General features: G+C 37.5%; 1 protein-coding gene across 5 annotated transcripts in view; it reads right to left on the bottom strand.

Moving 5' to 3' along the window:
- LOC145789230 (phototropin-2-like) overlaps positions 1-18232 on the bottom strand; it is a 94539-nt gene that overhangs the window by 72847 nt on the left and 3460 nt on the right. For all 5 annotated transcript variants that reach the window (XR_014360607.1, XM_082913707.1, XM_082913706.1 and 2 more), the window contains 3 exons: positions 16223-16405; positions 9626-9717; positions 9273-9555 (listed from right to left, as the gene is read on the bottom strand). Coding sequence is in view for 4 of the 5 variants with exons in the window: in XM_082913707.1 (XP_082769833.1) it covers positions 9273-9555; positions 9626-9717; positions 16223-16405 (558 nt within the window). In the remaining variant the exon portion in view is untranslated. The remainder of the gene's footprint in view (positions 1-9272; positions 9556-9625; positions 9718-16222; positions 16406-18232) is intronic.

The following is an 18232-nucleotide window of genomic DNA, read 5'->3' as shown; positions in this document are numbered from 1 at the left end:
TTTGGATGTACTGCCTATGTTCATGTTCCCAGTCAATTTCGTTCAAAACTTGACCCCCGTGCTATAAAATGTGTTTTTTTGAGTTATTCCTCAAACAAAAAGGGGTATAAGTGTTCCGATCCTCAAACCAAGAAATTTCATGTGAGTATGGATGTGTCATTTGTGGAAACAAAATCCTATTTCCCCAACACTTCTCTTCAGGGGGAGACAAGTGGAGTAGAAGACTGTTTTTGGGATATTTCTATCCCGCTCCCCAATGTCATTTATCCTACACAAAAACTGTTAGCATATTATATTAGCCGAAAGTGTTTGGCATATTATATTAGCCGAAAGTGAGTAGGGTCTGTAATCATTTTATACCCTCAGGGATCATCTTGTAATTGTTTTCTTTGTAAACCCTAATCTTCATTTTATAAATAAGGGGTGATCTTCTATCATACCCTAAGCTGGTTACCCAAGCTTCATGGTATCAGAGCTTCACCTCTAGGGTTAGGGTTCAAAAACGTACCTAGTTGGATCATCTACTGGGTCGATCTTCAGTCACTGTTGTCACGCTGCTTCGTCTTCATCAACCGGTTGGACCATCTGCTTCGTCTTCGTTCTTCGTCTTCGTTCTTCTCCTCTGCTCGTCGATCTCCTCAGCTCCTCAGCTCGTCGTCGTCTTCCTCAGCTCCTCAGCCCCTCTGCTCGTCACTCGTCCAGCTCCTCCAGACGTTCGTCACTCGTCTTCCTCACCCCTCATCGTCGTCGTCACTCATCCTCACTGTGGTATGATCTCCGACCTAGTGTATATATAAATAGATATATATATTAATATATATATAAAACTAGCCTGATATATATATATATTTATATTTATATATAAATCCATGTATATATCCTGATATCAATTTATATATAAAAACAAAAAAAAAAAAAAAAAAAAAAAAAAAACCGAAACAAAAAAAAAAAAAAAAAAAAAAAAATGGTTTCTTAAATTTTGTTATATCTTTATAGTGGTCATTGTGCCTGTTATATCATTACCACCTTCCAGGTTTGTGATTGCTACTAGTTTTGTTGCGGGTTCGGTAGTATTGTATCCATGACAGATTCCACCAGTGCGTCCCCTTCTTCTCAAACACCAAAGAGTGAAAGTCCCATTCTACCTACTACCATGACTGAGAACCCCAACCCTAGCCTGAAAATCACCACCTCTCTATTTAATGGTCAAAACTACCTAGCATGGTCTCAAAGCTTGACTATGTTTTTGAAGAGCAGAGGGAAGATGGGATATGTTGATGGCAGGATACAGGCACCTAGTACCACTGACTCAGGTTATGACCAATGGGAGATTACCAACTCTTTAATTATGAGTTGGCTTATCCATTCGATGGTTCCAGAACTTGGTGAGGGCTACTTATCTATGGAGACTGCCCAGGACGTTTGGGAGGCTGTGGCTGCTACCTATTCCCGCAAAGGGAATTTTTCACAGGCATTTGAGTTGCGCCGCTCTATTGAGAGCTCACTTCAGGGGGAGCAGACTGTTCTTCAGTACTTCACTTTCCTCACCAACGGCTGGAAACGCCTTGATCACCTGGAAGACTATAAGCCCGTTTGCCTTACTGATTCTGTCGGGTACAAGAAGTTCATCTCACGGGAACGGGTCTTTAAATTTTTGGCCGGCCTAAATGTAGAGTATGATCCAGTTAGGGGTCGAGTTCTGAGTATGGATACTCTTCCTTCACTTCAGGAGGCATTTTCTTATGTACAAAATGAGGAGAGTCGCCGGTCTGCTATGATGTCCCCTGTCTCTACTGACCGTTCCGCATTACTGTCTACTCCTCGAGATGGCCTCAGCCTGCCTCATCCGTCTGCTGCTAAGGAGTCTGTATTCTGTGATTATTGCAAGAAGCCGCGGCATACTCGTGAGACGTGTTGGAAGCTTCATGGGACTCCATCTGGGGGTCGCGGTGATCGGTCTGGTTCTCGAGGAGGTCGGTCAGGTCAATCTAGGGGCCGTAGTTCCTATTCCCAGGCTCATCAGTCTAGTGCCGTTGATACCCTTGATTCTAATTCTACTTCTGTTACCCAAGCTTCTGATACTGAGCTGGAGGATGCTTTGCGCCAATTGTTGGACCGCCGATCTTCTACTGCTCTCAGTACCGCTTCCTCGTCCTTTGCCCGCTCAGGTAACTTAGCATCTTCTCCTTGTGCTTTCCTGTGTCATCCATCTTTGCCGTGGATTATTGATTCTGGTGCCTCAGATCATATGTCTGGCTCCTCTGATCTTTTCTCTGTCTATAAGCCCTCTTCAGGTCAGGACAAAGTTAGGATTGCCGATGGAACTATTTCTTCCATTTCTGGAAAAGGTTTAGTCCAAGTCACTCCTACCATACATCTATCTTCTGTTCTCCATGTTCCCAAGTTTTCTGTCAATCTGTTATCCTTAAGTCGTCTTACCCAGGATTTGAATTGTCGTGTGACGTTTTTTCCTGATCATTGTCTTTTTCAGGACCTTGTCACGGGGAGGACGATTGGCAGTGGTAGTGCAGAAAATGGTCTCTACTTCCTAGATCAACCGGACAAACTTGCTTATTCTACCACTACGTCTTCTACTACCTCCGCTGATGTATGGCTATGGCATCGGCGTCTTGGGCATCCCTCATTTCATTTACTTAAGCATTTATTTCCTTCTAGTTTCGCAAATCATCATGTGTCTGACTTTCTTTGTGAGTCTTGTCAACTTGGAAAACAACATAGAGCTTCTTTTGCTCCCAGTTTGAATAAAAGCTTAGTTTCTTTTTCATTAATACATTCTGATGTTTGGGGTCCCTCTCGTGTTCTGTCTGTGAACGGTCATCGCTGGTTTGTTACATTTATTGATGATTTTTCTCGTGCTACTTGGGTGTATCTCATGAAAGATAAGAGTGAGGTTTTCTCTGTGTTTCGCACTTTTCATAAGATGATTTGTACTCAGTTTGGGGCCACTATCAAAATATTTCGTTCTGATAATGGCGGGGAATACATAGCTTCTGGGTTAGGACAATATTTCTCTACTCATGGCATTATCCATCAGACCTCTTGCACCAATACCCCCCAACAAAATGGGGTAGCCGAACGCAAGAATCGGCATCTTCTTGACATGGCTCGGTGCATGTGTTTTTTTATGAATGTGCCTCGACTCTATTGGGGCGACGCTGTTCTCACCACTGCCCATCTTATTAATCGTCTCCCTACCCAGGTCTTGGACAAACAGGCTCCGCTTCACGTCCTCCTCGGTTCTCAGTCCTTGTTTTCTATTCCTCCCAAAATATTTGGTTGTGTCTGTTTTGTCCATAATCACTCTCCCTCTCGTGGTAAGTTGGACCCTCGCTCCCTCAAGTGTGTTTTCCTTGGTTACTCTCCTACTCAAAAGGGGTATAAATGTTACCACCCTTCTTCTCGTAAGTGGTTTGTGTCCATGGATGTCACTTTCTTTGAATCTCAGTCCTATTTCTTGTCCTCTCCGGTGTCACCGTCCTCATTTCCGGGGGAGCCTTGGTGTGAAGTGAGCCCTGTGCCTCCTATGGAAGAACCAGTTGCTCTTGCACCACCCTCTACTACTGTGCTTCCTATGGTGGAACCAGTTGTTCTTGCACCTCCCTCTACTGAAACTATAGAACCCACTGTCACCAAGAATAAGGACGAGAATGTTTATGTCCGGGACATAGACAGAAAACAAGTTAACTGGATACACGGGACCGTTTCTGCTACTCCACTGCCATCTCCTGCTTCTGATGAGAGTCTAGGTAACTTTGAATCTCGTGAGACCATTGATCTTGATGTTCCTATTGCCAAGAGGAAGGGTGTGAGATCTTGTACTCAACATCCTATCTCACAATTTGTATCATACTCTCATTTGTCATCCTCATATAGAGCGTTTGTGTCCAATATTTCCTCTGTTAGCATTCCTAACCATTTTCAGGATGCTCTTGCTACCTCTGAGTGGAAACTAGCTATGATTGAGGAAATGAAAGCACTTAGGAAGAATGGCACTTGGGAATTGACTGAGTTACCTACGGGCAAACGACCTGTGGGATGTAAATGGGTATATACTGTGAAACACAAAGCAGATGGGTCTATTGAGCGTTACAAGGCAAGACTTGTGGCAAAAGGGTTTACTCAGACATATGGCATTGATTATCAGGAGACCTTCGCACCCGTGGCTAAAATGAATTCAGTCAGAGTACTTCTCTCTCTAGCAGCTAATCTAGATTGGCCGCTTTATCAGTTTGATGTCAAGAATGCTTTTCTCCATGGTGACCTCGAAGAAGAAGTATATATGGACATTCCTCCGGGTTTTGAGGATCATCAAACAGAAGGCAAAGTATGCAAACTTCGGAAGTCATTATATGGTCTCAAACAGTCTCCAAGGGCTTGGTTTGAGAGATTCACTCAGGCTATGTTGAAATTTGGCTTCAAACAAAGTCAGGCAGATCACACATTGTTTGTGAAACATTCCTCACGTGGTAAGACTACAGCACTTATTGTTTATGTAGATGACATAGTTCTTACAGGCAATGATAGTGGGGAAATACCTCTGTTGAAGAAATATTTAGCCAACGAGTTTGAAATCAAAGACTTGGGAAGCTTGAAGTATTTTCTGGGAATTGAAGTTGCTCGCTCTAAAGATGGGATATTTATCTCACAGAGAAAATATGTGCTTGACCTGTTGAAGGAAACTGGGATGCTTGGCTGCAAGGCATGTGCCACTCCACTGGAACCAAATCAGAAAATGGGGGATGATGAAGGAGGAGAAGTTGTGGATAGGGGGAGCTATCAACGATTAGTGGGTAAGCTCATTTACCTATCTCACTCTCGTCCTGATATTGCTGTTGCTGTCAGTATAGTTGGTCAGTTTATGCATGCTCCTCATCAGATTCACTATGAGGCTGTCATGAGAATCTTGAGGTATTTGAAGTCTGCTCCTGGTAAGGGTCTGTATTTTTCAAAGTATGATCATCTTCGTGTAGAGGCCTATACAGATGCTGACTGGGCTGGGTCAGTAACTGATAGGAGATCAACTTCAGGGTATTGCACATTTGTTGGCGGTAACCTAGTTACTTGGAGGAGTAAGAAACAGAATGTGGTTGCCAGGTCAAGTGCAGAAGCTGAGTTTAGAGCTATGGCACAAGGTGTGTGTGAACTTTTATGGATCAAATTATTGTTAAGTGATCTAGGTATTGATCAGACGGACTCCATGCGGTTATACTGTGATAATAAGGCCGCCATCAACATCGCTCGCAATCCCGTTCAACATGACAGGACAAAACATGTTGAGATTGATCGCCACTTCATTAAGGAGAAACTCACTAGTGGTACCATTTGTACTCCTTTTGTCCAGTCTGGTGAACAACTTGCTGACATTCTCACCAAGGGAATTGGGAATAAACCATTTCATGACATATTAGGCAAGCTGGGCATGAGAGATATCTTCGCACCAACTTGAGGGGGAGTGTTAGCATATTATATTAGCCGAAAGTGTTTGGCATATTATATTAGCCGAAAGTGAGTAGGGTCTGTAATCATTTTATACCCTCAGGGATCATCTTGTAATTGTTTTCTTTGTAAACCCTAATCTTCATTTTATAAATAAGGAGTGATCTTCTATCATACCCTAAGCTGGTTACCCAAGCTTCAAAAACCACATCTGTCTGATAATGATCACTTAGGAGAACCAAGTTCTATGGTGCCTAGTCAAGAAGATTCTTGTTTAAGGGGAGAAGTACTACAAAATGATCTAAATCCTGAGCTTCAGGTTTATACTAGGAAGTGATTTCATCTGAGGAATAATGACCCGAATGTCCATCCTAATGACCCGAATATCCACCCGAGTTCTGGCATCGAAATTTTAGGTAATCCTATTCCTTCTATTTCCGACCTTGATGTTCCTATAGCAATTAGGAAAGGTGTCCGAAATTGCATTAAACATCCTATTGCAAATTACCTCTCCTATCAAAGACTGTCTAAAAACCATAGAGCTTTCACATCTAGGATTTCACACTTGTTTGTTCCAAGGAATATACAGGAAGCATTGGATGATCCGAATTGGAAATTAGCAGTCATGGAGGAGATGAATGCGTTAAGGAGAAGTGGTACTTGGGAGATAGTTGATCTACCCAAAGACAAGAAAACAATTGGGTGTAAATGGGTGTTTACGAAAAAATGTAACGCAGATGGAAGCGTTGAGAGATACAAGGCGAGACTGGTGGCTAAAGGCTTCACTCAAACTTATGGGATCGACTATCAGGAGACGTTTGCTCCTGTTGCTAAAATAAATTCCATTAGAGTACTGTCATCTCTTGCAGTAAATTCAGATTGGCCTCTACATCAACTTGACATTAAAAATGCATTTCTCAATGGTGATCTTGAAGAGGAGGTGTTCATGAGCCTACCGCCGGGATTTGAGCAGAGACTTGGAAGCGACAGAGTATGCAGATTGAACAAGTCATTATACGGACTCAAACAATCACCAAGAGCGTGGTTTGAACGCTTTGGGAAGGCAGTTATCAGTTGTGGCTTCTCGCAGAGTCAAGAAGATCACACAATATTTTATAAACATTCAAAAAACAGTAAAATTGCAATTTTGATTGTTTATGTTGATGACATCATTTTAACTGGTAATGATGAAGCAGAGTTAGTAGCCCTCAAAGAGAAACTCGCAAAAGAATTTCACATTAAGGATCTGGGAGCCCTCAAGTATTTCCTCGGAATGGAATTTGCAAGATCCAAGGAAGGTATATTCGTTAATCAAAGAAAATATGTTATTGATCTCCTTGGAGAAACAGGTATGCTTGGTTGTAAGATGGTGGAGACTCCGATCGAGCCTAACTTGAAGTTACAAGCTGCTAAGGCTGAAGAAGTCAAAGAGAGGGAACAATATCAGCGACTTGTCGGGAAATTGATTTACTTGTCTCATACGCGGCCTGATATTGCCTTTGCAGTCAGCATGGTAAGTCAGTTCATGCATTCACCAGGGGCAGAGCACTTTGAGGCCGTTTATAAGATCTTAAGATATTTGAAAGGAACTCCAGGGAGAGGCTTACTGTTCAAGAAACATGGACATCTTCAAGTTGAAGTATACACAGATGCAGACTGGGCAGGAAGTGTTACAGACAGGAGATCAACATCCGGATACTGCTCCTTTGTAGGTGGGAACCTAGTTACATGGCGGAGTAAAAAACAGAATGTGGTAGTTAGAAGTAGTGCAGAAGCAGAGTTCAGAGCTGTTGCCCATGGAATCTGTGAAGTAATGTGGATTAAAAGAATTCTTGAAGAATTAAAGCTTTCTCACCCGACACCTATGAAGGTCTATTGTGACAACAAAGCAGCTATATCTATAGCTCATAATCCAGTTCTACATGATCGCACAAAACATATAGAAGTGGATAAACATTTCATCAAGGAGAAAATCAATGCTGGCATAATCTGTATGACCTACCTTCCAACAGGTGAACAATTAGCTGATGTGCTAACGAAGGGACTACACAAGAAGCAATTTGATAAGCTGACTAGCAAGCTGGCTATGGAAGATATCTTCAAACTAGCTTGAGGGGGAGTGCTGGAAATTTGTGTTAATGCATATAATAAGATAGTGGCATGTATATAATATGATAGTGGTGTTGGTGGTAGATAGTGGCATGTATAGAATATGATGGTGGTGTTGGTGGTAGATAGTGGCATGTATAGAATATGATAGTGGTGTTGGTGGTAGATAGTGGCATGTATATAATATGATAGTGGTAGATAGTGGTAATATATAATATGTAAGTTGCATATAATGGGTTATAATGATGTTTGTAATATCTCCTATATAAGGAGTGTCATTTGGTCTTGTGAAATAAGAAGTTTTGAATATAACAGAAATATATTCCTTCTTCCTCATATTTTCGGAGTTCTTCTTCCTCATATTTTCGGAGTTCTTCTTCCTCATATTTTCTAAGTGTGCACTTAGTAAACAAATGGCTGACGGACTGAAAGTTAGGTCATAAGTCAGAAAAATAACCATGCTAGTAATCAGAAAAAAAAAATACTAAACCATTATCTTTTATTTTCCATTTTCTGGAAACAGTGAACTAATCTTGTGCAATTTAAAAAACAATGAAGAAAAAAGAATAGCAGAGAAAACATGGAAGCATTCTGACCAAAGAAAAATGTGGGGAAACATTTCAATTGAAGGAAAAGATCCAAACAAATCCATTATTATTTTGATGCAGAAAAGCCATATACCAAGTCATTTCAAGGCTTGACCAACAATGAGAAAAATGTCTAAGTTACAGAATTTTTTTAAACAGCAAATAGGCACATAACTTTAAGGCATGATCAACAATGACAAAAACATTGAAATCATGCCATCTTTTCAAAATAATACACTTGTGTGACCTAAGATCAAGATCTAATAAAAGCCGGTTTAAATGGAAAGAGTTTTGTAGAAATATTGTAGTAAGTGTTTCAATTCTTCTCTTGTTATTTTGGGAGTTGGGGTTTTCTTTGTTGTCAGCCTGCTTTTACAAATAGCTCATAATTTTAATTTGTTTTATTTTTAATCAAATTTTCTTCATACAGAGAAAGATATACACACACACACACTCAAAAACAAAAGGACTTAATGAATATGCCAAGGTTTTACTTAAGATTCACGTTTATCAACCTGTGGTCACATCTATGGTTTGGTAACTTCTAACTAGCTATGATTAGCTGCAGTTGCATCTTGACAAGGAAAGCTTAAAACAAATAAAATAATCAATTGCATGTTGGAGCATGGTGAAATCCACACTCCCACAAAGACCAAATCACAGGTTGTCTGCCAATCCACACTGAAAATGTCAACACACAATTTTAGAGAGGTAGTGCTTGACCTACCAATGAATTTGAGCACTTGGCTCCAAACTAACCAACTCTCTCACAATTTCAGGTACAATAGAAGATCAACTACGATTATAAGAAACATCTGTCATGCCTATCACTGGCTGGGAATAGCAATACCAATACTTAGCAGCAAATACCAAACCAAACCAAACTAATCCTTGTGTCCCAATCAAGTGGGGTTGGTTACATGAATCATTTTTCACCATTATGCTTGGTCAGTTGAATTAAATAACCTCATATTATTTTAACTACAGCATCCCATGTCTGCTTAGATTCTCTTCCCCCTAACATTTCCATACTTAGTAGAAAATATGGACAACCAATTTATGCATAAGCAACATTGGTATCTAAGAAAAACAGCATAAACTTAATTAAAAAGGACCCACCCCATCAAGGAAATGCGGAGTGATTTTCTGGATTTTTTGCCAAACTCCTGAGAAGAATTTGCGCGAGGTACATCAGTTTTAGAATCCAATTGAGGGGTCTGTCTGCCAGGTGCACTCATGATCTCAATTTCAGCAGGTTTAGGCAGAACAGAATCGAGGTTGAATTCCTCCTCTTCAAGCTTGCCAGAAGTGTCATGCTTTATAGACTGCATATGGGATCGTGGATGCTTCACAGTCTGGACCACCTCTGTGATCGAGCCTAAAGCGTCCTCTTTTTGACGAGCTGGTACATAAAAAGTAAGAAAGATGAAAAGATTAGGGCACATAAAGCCAAGCCAGGTAATTTAGCTTACCATCATAGCGGATCAAAGACTTCGGCAATCCATTCGGTCGTAATGCCTTGTCATTCACACCTTCGGTATATTTGCTGACTTCAACCTGCATACTGGAGAAAAGGCATTGGTCACTCAAATCAGACAAGACCGTCTATACTATTATATAAAGTGTATAGGTCAGTTGATGTGAACACTGTCTTCATCATGCTTTTTGGTTTTCAAAAAATGGCCACAACAATTGATCATTTTGAAACTGTTGTGTCAAACAATCAAACTAATTCGAACATTTAGATCTCCACAAACATGGACAGTTTCTATTCATCTTCTTCATTCATAAATTATAGATCTTTGCACATGCATTGTGTGTGCATCCGCCTCTAGTAATACAACAAAGCAGAGCACATTTCACAAAAGTACTTGCTATTATAATAGAAGATAAGACAGAATTATATACAAGTCTATTACCAATTACTTATTAATCCCAAAATTACTCAAGTCAAAGATGACAAATTCAAGGTGAGACAGTCTTATGAAAAAAAATTAGAATCTGTGAAATCAATCTGACATCATGAATGAAACTATAAAGCATCTTCTCTAATTTGCTCTGACAAGCCCCTGAAAGCTCTTCTAGGAACTTTAGAATTCAAATTTATATTAATGTGTCCACTATCTGCATAAACTGCCCTCAAGCTAGCATAGTTATTAGATCCATACTGTACCAACCGGTATGACGCAGAATATACAGTTTTGGCATTAAAACTGTATACCTCTACATCTCTTCCATCCCACTTAAATTTTTGGTTTGCACTGGTGTGTCCCGTATATCTCGTACTATTTTGATAATTTTGGACTCTGTATCGGGGTACCACGGTTTGAATTTTATGCAATGTTGTCATTTTGAATTCTAATGCAAAAATCAAGAAATGTGTTCTAGAATTTGTAAAAAAAGGCAACGTCACATAAGGAACATTTTTTATTGTACTCTCTTTCTCTTCTCTCATTGTGAAAAAGTTATTTGTTTCTTTACCTAATAATCTATTAACAGTTATATATATATAATCTAACTAACACATCAACCAAAATATGACAAAATAGTCTCTTAACATGTTTATTTGTTTTATATTATCACATAATGTTCTAATAATGAATTGGTTAAGTATAAAAACAATATTTCTTATAGTATTTACAAATTTTAAGCACTAAAAAGGTGTATGTTATGTCAAAAGTGAATATGCATCATGTTACAAATCATAGTACCTTTTTGTATTCTATCCAAACCAAATCAAGCCTTAAGTCCCATCAAATGAGGTCGGCTACATGAATCCTTCTTCTCCACGCGGCCCCATCAAAGGCCATTTCGTTAGTCAAATTAAGTAGATCCATATCTCTATTTACAACGTTAGCCAACGTTAATCTAGGGCCACCCCGTCCCCTGACACTCCCCTCTACCGTTACAGTATCGTATCTCTTCACTACTGCCTCTATTGGTCTCCGTTGAATGTGACCAAACCATCTCAATCGATTCTCTCTCAACTTATCTTCTATCGGTGCTACTCCTACCCATACCCGACTACACTCATTCCTAATTCTGTCTTGTCTAGTCTTGCCACACATCCATCTTAGCATCCTCATCTCAGCCACACTAATCTTATCTACATGTTGTTTCTTGGTTGCCCAATACTCCGTCCCATACAACATCACTAGTCTAATAGCCATTCTATAGAACTTACCTTTTAGTCTAGTGAGTATTTGTTTATCGCATAGTACCCCAGATGCACTTCTCCACTTACACCATCCCGCCTTAATCCTATGGGTCACATCCGTATCAATCTCCCCGGTTGTTATGATAATCGACCCTAAATAAAGAAAATGTTCACTCTTAGGTAATTCTTGGTTCTCAATCTTCACTTCTCCTCTACTTTCATTGTTACTGTTACTAAATTTACACTCCATGTACTCTGTCTTACTTCTGCTTATCCAGAAACCTTTAGATTCAAGAGTTTTTCTCCAAATCTCCAATTTTGTATTAACTCCTTCTCTAGTCTCATCCACTAGCATGATATCAACTGCAAAAAGCATACACCATGGCACGTCATCCTGAATATTTCTCGTCAACTCATCCATAACTAAAGCAAAACGATAAGGGCTTAAGGTAGTAGATCCTTGGTGTAATCCAACAGTGATAAGAAATTTATTTGTCTCTACAGCAGGCGATCTAATAGTGGTCACCACCCCTTCATACATGTCTCTAATCACATCAATGTAACCTTTTGTCGCCCCTTTCTTCTCTAACACCCATCATATTATATCTTAGGGCACTCTATCATATGCTTTCTCAAGGTCGATAAACACAATATGAATGTCTCTTTTCTTTTCTCTATACTTTTCTATTACTTTCCTCAAAAGATAAATCGCTTCCATTGTTGACCTGCTGGGCATAAACCCAAATTGATTCTCTAACACCTCTGTTATATCTCGCAATCGGCATTCCATCACCCTCTCCTACACTTTCATTATATGGCACATTAGCTTGATTCCTCTATAGTTGTTGCAATTCTGGACATCTCCTTTATTCTTATATATTGGCACTAAAATACTCTTCCTCCACTCATCTGGCATGTTCCTAGTTAATAAAATTTTGCTAAACAACCTAGTCAACCAAGCAATCCCCTTTTTATCCAAGCACTTCCAAGCTTCAATAGGGATATCATCGGGTCCTAAAGGCTTATTTGATTTTATCTTCTTAAGTGCAATCTCCACTTCAAAGTTCCTAATCCTGCGATAAAACCTATAGTCTTGGTTTATCGTATTACTAGCCATTTCTTTCCCCATTGCCGTACCTCCATGTTCCTCATTTAATTGTTTCTCAAAATAATTCTTCCATCTTTCCTTAATCTCTTCATCCTTCACCAATACCTTAGAATCCTCACTCTTGATGCACTTAACTTGATTAAAATCTCTTGTTTTTCTCTCTCATATCTTAGCAAGTATGTATACTCTCTTCTCTCCTTCTTTACTGTCTACTCTAGTGTATAGGTCATCATAAGCTTTCAACTTAGCCTTTCTCACTACGTTTTTGACCTCCTTATTAGCCAATTTATAGCTCTTAAGGTTTTCCTCAGTTCTATCATTCTGCCACTTTTTAAAGCACTCTTTCTTTGCCTTAACTACTGCTTGAACCTCTTCCCTCCGCCACCAAGTTTCCCTAGCGCTAGGTCCCGTCCCTTTCGACTCTCCAAGCATTTCCCTTGAGATTCTCCTCATATAATTGGTCATCGAGTTCCACATAGTGTTAGCATCATCTTCCAAGTCCCAAGTACCTTCCTTATCCATTCCATTCTTAAATATTTCTAGTTTATCCCTTTTTAGGTCCCACCATCTCGTCCTACGACGCCCACCATCCTTCCTAGCTTGGTATTGCCCTCTAAAACATAAATCTAGTACCAAAATCCCATGTTGAGAGATCAGGCTCTCTCCAAGAATCACCTTACAATCATTGCATTTTATGCGGTCCACTTTTCTCACTAAGAAGTAATCTATTTGACTCTTAACTGACCCACTCTTATAAGTTATCAAATGCTCCTCCCTCTTCTTATACATAGTATTGGCCACCACCAGGTCAGAAACCAACGCAAAATCAAAGATACTCTCCCCAGCCTCATTTCTGTTACCAAAATCGTCTCCACCATGCACCCTTTCATAGCCTAGTTTATCTATACCTACATGGCCATTAAAATCTCCACCTATAACCAGGTTCTCTCCTACGGGCATCTCTTGTAAGATCTCATCCATTTGCTCCCAAAAATCCCTCTTAGTCTGATCATCTAATCCTACTTGAGGGGCGTATGCACCAATAACGTTCACTATATTCCCTCCAATAACCAGTTTAACTAACATAATCCTATCCCCTTTCCTAATGACCACCACTACATTCTCCACTAGACTCTTGGCAATTATGATTCCTACCCCATTCTTGCGTCTGTCCTTACCACTATAATACAGTTAAAAATCGGTATTCTCAATTTCCCTAGCTTTCTCACCCATCCACTTAGTTTCTTGTACGCAAACTATACTAACTCTCCTCCTAATCATAACATCTACCAATTCCATCGTCTTACCAGTTAAGGTTCCTATATTCCAAGTGGCTACCCTAAAGCTGTAGTCTTGAACTAGCTTCTTTACCCGCGCTCGTCCAGAAAAATGCGAAAACCTTTGCCCATTTTTCACCGCACCCAGGCATCGATGCGGCGCCCCTTGCTCACTTTTCGAAACACCTAGAGGCAAGCACAACGCGCTACTTGAGGGTAATGACCTAACATTTAAACGATTTAAAGTAGGATTCATTTTCATAAGGGATCCGAACGGCTTTTTTACGTGTTGGTTGTCGGCTACCTAACACACAACCCTCCTCCTTAAAATAAAAAAGTATACGTGGAATATTTTATTAAGATGATAAAAATGTTATTAATAAGAAACTAAATTACCAAAAGCTATTAATAAGTAAATTAAATTACCAAAAGTAATATTAAAATGATAAAACATTATTAATAAGTAACTAGATACATTTCACAATGTTGATTCTTATTATTTATACAAAAAGAAAAACTAAAAATCCAGTACAATTGATAAATTTATAGCAACAAATCCAAAATGGTATGGCAAAATGCACCATACAAGTATGTACCATGCCGATAACAAAAACAGTACACTTGCCAGTATGAAATTGATAACTTTGACAACCAGAAGAGAGGACAGGCAACAGGATTGGCTACTACAACAGCAATAACTCTTATCATGTGCTCGTAGATCCAACCCTTTTTGAAACTTTTATTGAGTCAAATAGCTGCTTTCTTTTGGAGATTGAGATCTTTTACTCATTAAGGCACTTCCACTATATGTTCCCTTGATGGGCTTGAGATTTATCTTTCATTATTTAGGTCTCTGGATCCTTCACCATGATAACAAGTACTGCAAATGAGATTAGCCTAATAGATAAAGTCAAATAGGAACACTGAACCCCTTGGACAAAATGTTTTTCTAATGAACCCCTTAATTACCTCATTAGTTTTTTCAATTCTAGAAACTTACTAGTTTCTTTTTTCGGAAACAAATAATAAAAATAAAAAAAGAAAGAAGAAAAAAAAAAAAAAAAAAAAGAAGGGAGAATGAAGGGGGATAAGAGGTCCAACAACAAAAAACAGGAAAATTTAATAAAATTACATCTCACACACAACCCTCTATCTCTATTAATCAAGAAACAAAGGTACCCCCCTTAAAAGGTGACACTAAAACCCAAAAAGAAAACAAGTCATAAATTTTATTCCATAAACCCTAGATGTCTTGAAACTTGTCTTCAAAAATTTCTACATTTCTCTCCAACTAAATCACCCACAAAACTGCACCAATGATGCATAACTTGAATTGAACCCTTCTAATAGGGCCAAACCCACTAAAGTCAGTCAAAAATATTTGAACACAACAGGAAGGTAACACCTAAACCACCGCTGCCAATCCAAACAATCTTAGACATAAACCCAAAGTCGTGGGACTATGTAAAAATAAATTATCAATAATCTTCTCATCCCTTCTACCCATGCACACCACTGTGGATGTGAAAAGCAATTAGGTCTTCTTTTTTGAATCATGACATCATTATATAGCTTCTTTTGATCCAACAGTAAATAGAAAGTTACTAAATTTAAGACAAACTAATACAACATTACATACATGTTAACAAGTGGCACTTGTTAGCATTAGCCTTAGAGATTAAACCCTAGTTTATCTTTATATTTCAGTCAGTGTGGCACATAAAGCATGAGAGAAAATAATAAGAATAATAATAATGAAGTCTGTGTGATGATTGAAAGAGGGGAAGACTATGGTACACATATGCACCTTCTAATTAAAATAGGAAAATTTAGCCAAAACCCCTTCATTGGACTCTTGTTTGGTGAAAAGATAGCTCAATTTATTTTATTTCATAAACTCTCTAAGGAGAAAATAGATAATTGAGTAAGAAGAAAGTAAAATATTTCTTGTTTTTTTCTTGGACAATATTGCTAGAGTAACATGTTACTATGAACTCAAATAACATGCTACTGTCAAATAGAGTAACACGTTACTGTTACTGTTTACATCAATTTCGATGATAATATATATATATATATATATTTTTTGAAGAATTTCATAATCAATATAGATCTTATTTGATAGATTTTGATGAGAGAATTCTAAAAATACTAATTTTATTAAAAATTGATAAGTGTATCAAAAGTTATATTATTTTAAAATTTAATATTTTGATAATAGTGATATGTGTTGGCCTTTACAATTATGAGAAAATTTTGACCACATCCCCCATTAAAAAAAGAAAATGGCATACCTTTATACGTTTTAGTCATAACTACAAAAAATATACACATATATAACCGGAGGGCATAACAATTTCAGGAGTCATAACTAATATTGTCCTAACAAAGAAGAAAATTGAGAAGAAAACCCTTGAAAGGGGTGTGTATAGTAGAATTTCCCTTGAAACAGATTGTAGTTCAGCAACTAATGTTTGTAAACAGAGAGAGAGAGAGAGAGAGAGAGAGAGAGAGAGGGAATATTTACCCAATAAATTTGATAGTCCTGCCATTGTCATCTTTAATAGGGGAGACAGTGAGAAGATTCCAGAAAGGAGTGCCATCTTTCTTGTAGTTCAAGAGCCTGCCACAGTAGCTTTTCCCAGTTTTGACAGCATTCCGTATCTTTTCAACTTCGTTCTGGTCCGTTTCGGACCCCTGGAGGAAGCGGCTGCATCCAACAAACCAACAACACCGCCATCAACTTCAACCCATCTTCCCATTTCCATTACCAATTCCAAAATTAGATACTTTACTCTACCCTACTACACCCCCCACCCCACCTAGGCTTAGCTACCTAATTCTGCAACTAATACCGTTACCGTTGTAAATCTCAATGGCCCTCCCTCTGCCTTCCCTCCCAGTAACTTATTTTGAGTTATGGGTAAATTACATTCACACCCCTTAAGTTTATATTTATTACAGTTTCTTACTTTTTGGAAATTACATTCCCTTCTTGAGGTTTAAAGTTTCATTATAAATTGCTCCCTCAGTAGTCAACTAAATGTCAGCAATTTAATTTTTTTAAATATCAATTTTGCCCTCACTAGGTAAATTACATTGATACCCCTCACATTTTAAAAATTACAATCTCCTCCCGAAGATTTAAAGTAGCATTACCAATTGACCCTCAATTAGTATTAGTTGAAAAAAAATTCATTAAAAACAAAAATAATTGAAAAAAAAATTAATTAAAAAAAAATTTTGTTAGTCAAATTTTTAAATTTCTGTTTAAAAACCAACATAAACTCATTTTTTGAATTTATGTTTTTTCTTCAAATTTACAAACTACGACAACTATTTATAAATCAAAAAAATTATCAAACAAGTTTTTATGACAATTTTTTAAAATTTTGTAAACATAAATTGAAAACTGAAAACGAAATGGTTACCAAACAAGCTTCAGATGATAAAAATATCGTAAAATTAACAAATAATTAAATAAGTTACCAACGTTAGAAATGACTTATTAAAAAATTCTTAGGCTATATATGGTTTGATTTTTTGAATTTTTTTTTTAAATTAAAAATTAATTTGGTTAAGAAATAAGAAATAATTATCATTTTTATATAATTTTTATATTTCGAGTGGTTAGAAATAATTTTTTACAAATTAAATATATTTCTTCATATTTATTTTTATTAAATTAGTTTTTTTTTTTTAAATGTCAGGGGGGATTCGTATTTAATTAAAACCTCAGCGGGTGTCAATGTAATTTACTCTTTAAAGTATATGTAAAGGTTAAGGGTAAATATGTCATTTTAACTTAAAAGTAACACCGTCAAATAATTACATTGACAAGGGAGCCAGTGTAATTTCTCAAATGTGAGGGAGGAAACTATAATAAACATAAATCTCAAGGGGTGTCAGTGTAATTTACCCTTGAGTTATTTATTAGGGCTTGGGTTGCCTCCAGCCCAGTGGAGTCGATCACGGTTTTGGTTTTGATAATTCAAATAATTTATTTTATAAGATTGATAGAAAAATTAAATTAATTCAATAGTTATAATTTATTTAATCTATTATGTTTGTCACTAAAATAATATTACTGTTTGATTATTTCAGATCATTTTTTTTTCTTTTCTTTTTTTATAATATGGAAGAATAATTATAAACATAAAAAATATTACATCAAATAATTTGTAAGGCCAGCAATCGTTAAAAGGTCCTTTCTTAAAAAAATAAAATAAAATAAATAGTTAAAAGGCCAACAAAACCTTACAGCCATCAATTATCAATGGAAAAGTCTAATATATACCTCTTTAAAAAAAAAAAAAAAAAAAAAGTGTATTATATGCATTCCAAGACAGAGTCAGGATTGTGACAGTAGGAGCCAAAAGAATAAGAATATAGCATATCTTACTAGATAAAAAAATCTAGTCGAGTTGGGTTATAATAAAAAATACCTCTTAATTTGACCTACAATAATGTAATATGATAGATGTTGAAACTTAATCGTATAGAGTCCAATTACATTGCCACATTGTGAGTCTAAAAT

The sequence above is a fragment of the Camellia sinensis genome, chromosome 2, assembly GCF_055761805.1.
Source record: "Camellia sinensis isolate YWXY chromosome 2, ASM5576180v1, whole genome shotgun sequence".
Classification (NCBI taxonomy): domain Eukaryota; kingdom Viridiplantae; phylum Streptophyta; class Magnoliopsida; order Ericales; family Theaceae; genus Camellia; species Camellia sinensis.
Note: the sequence above shows the minus strand (reverse complement) of the source record. Positions and strands in the feature narration are given on the sequence as shown.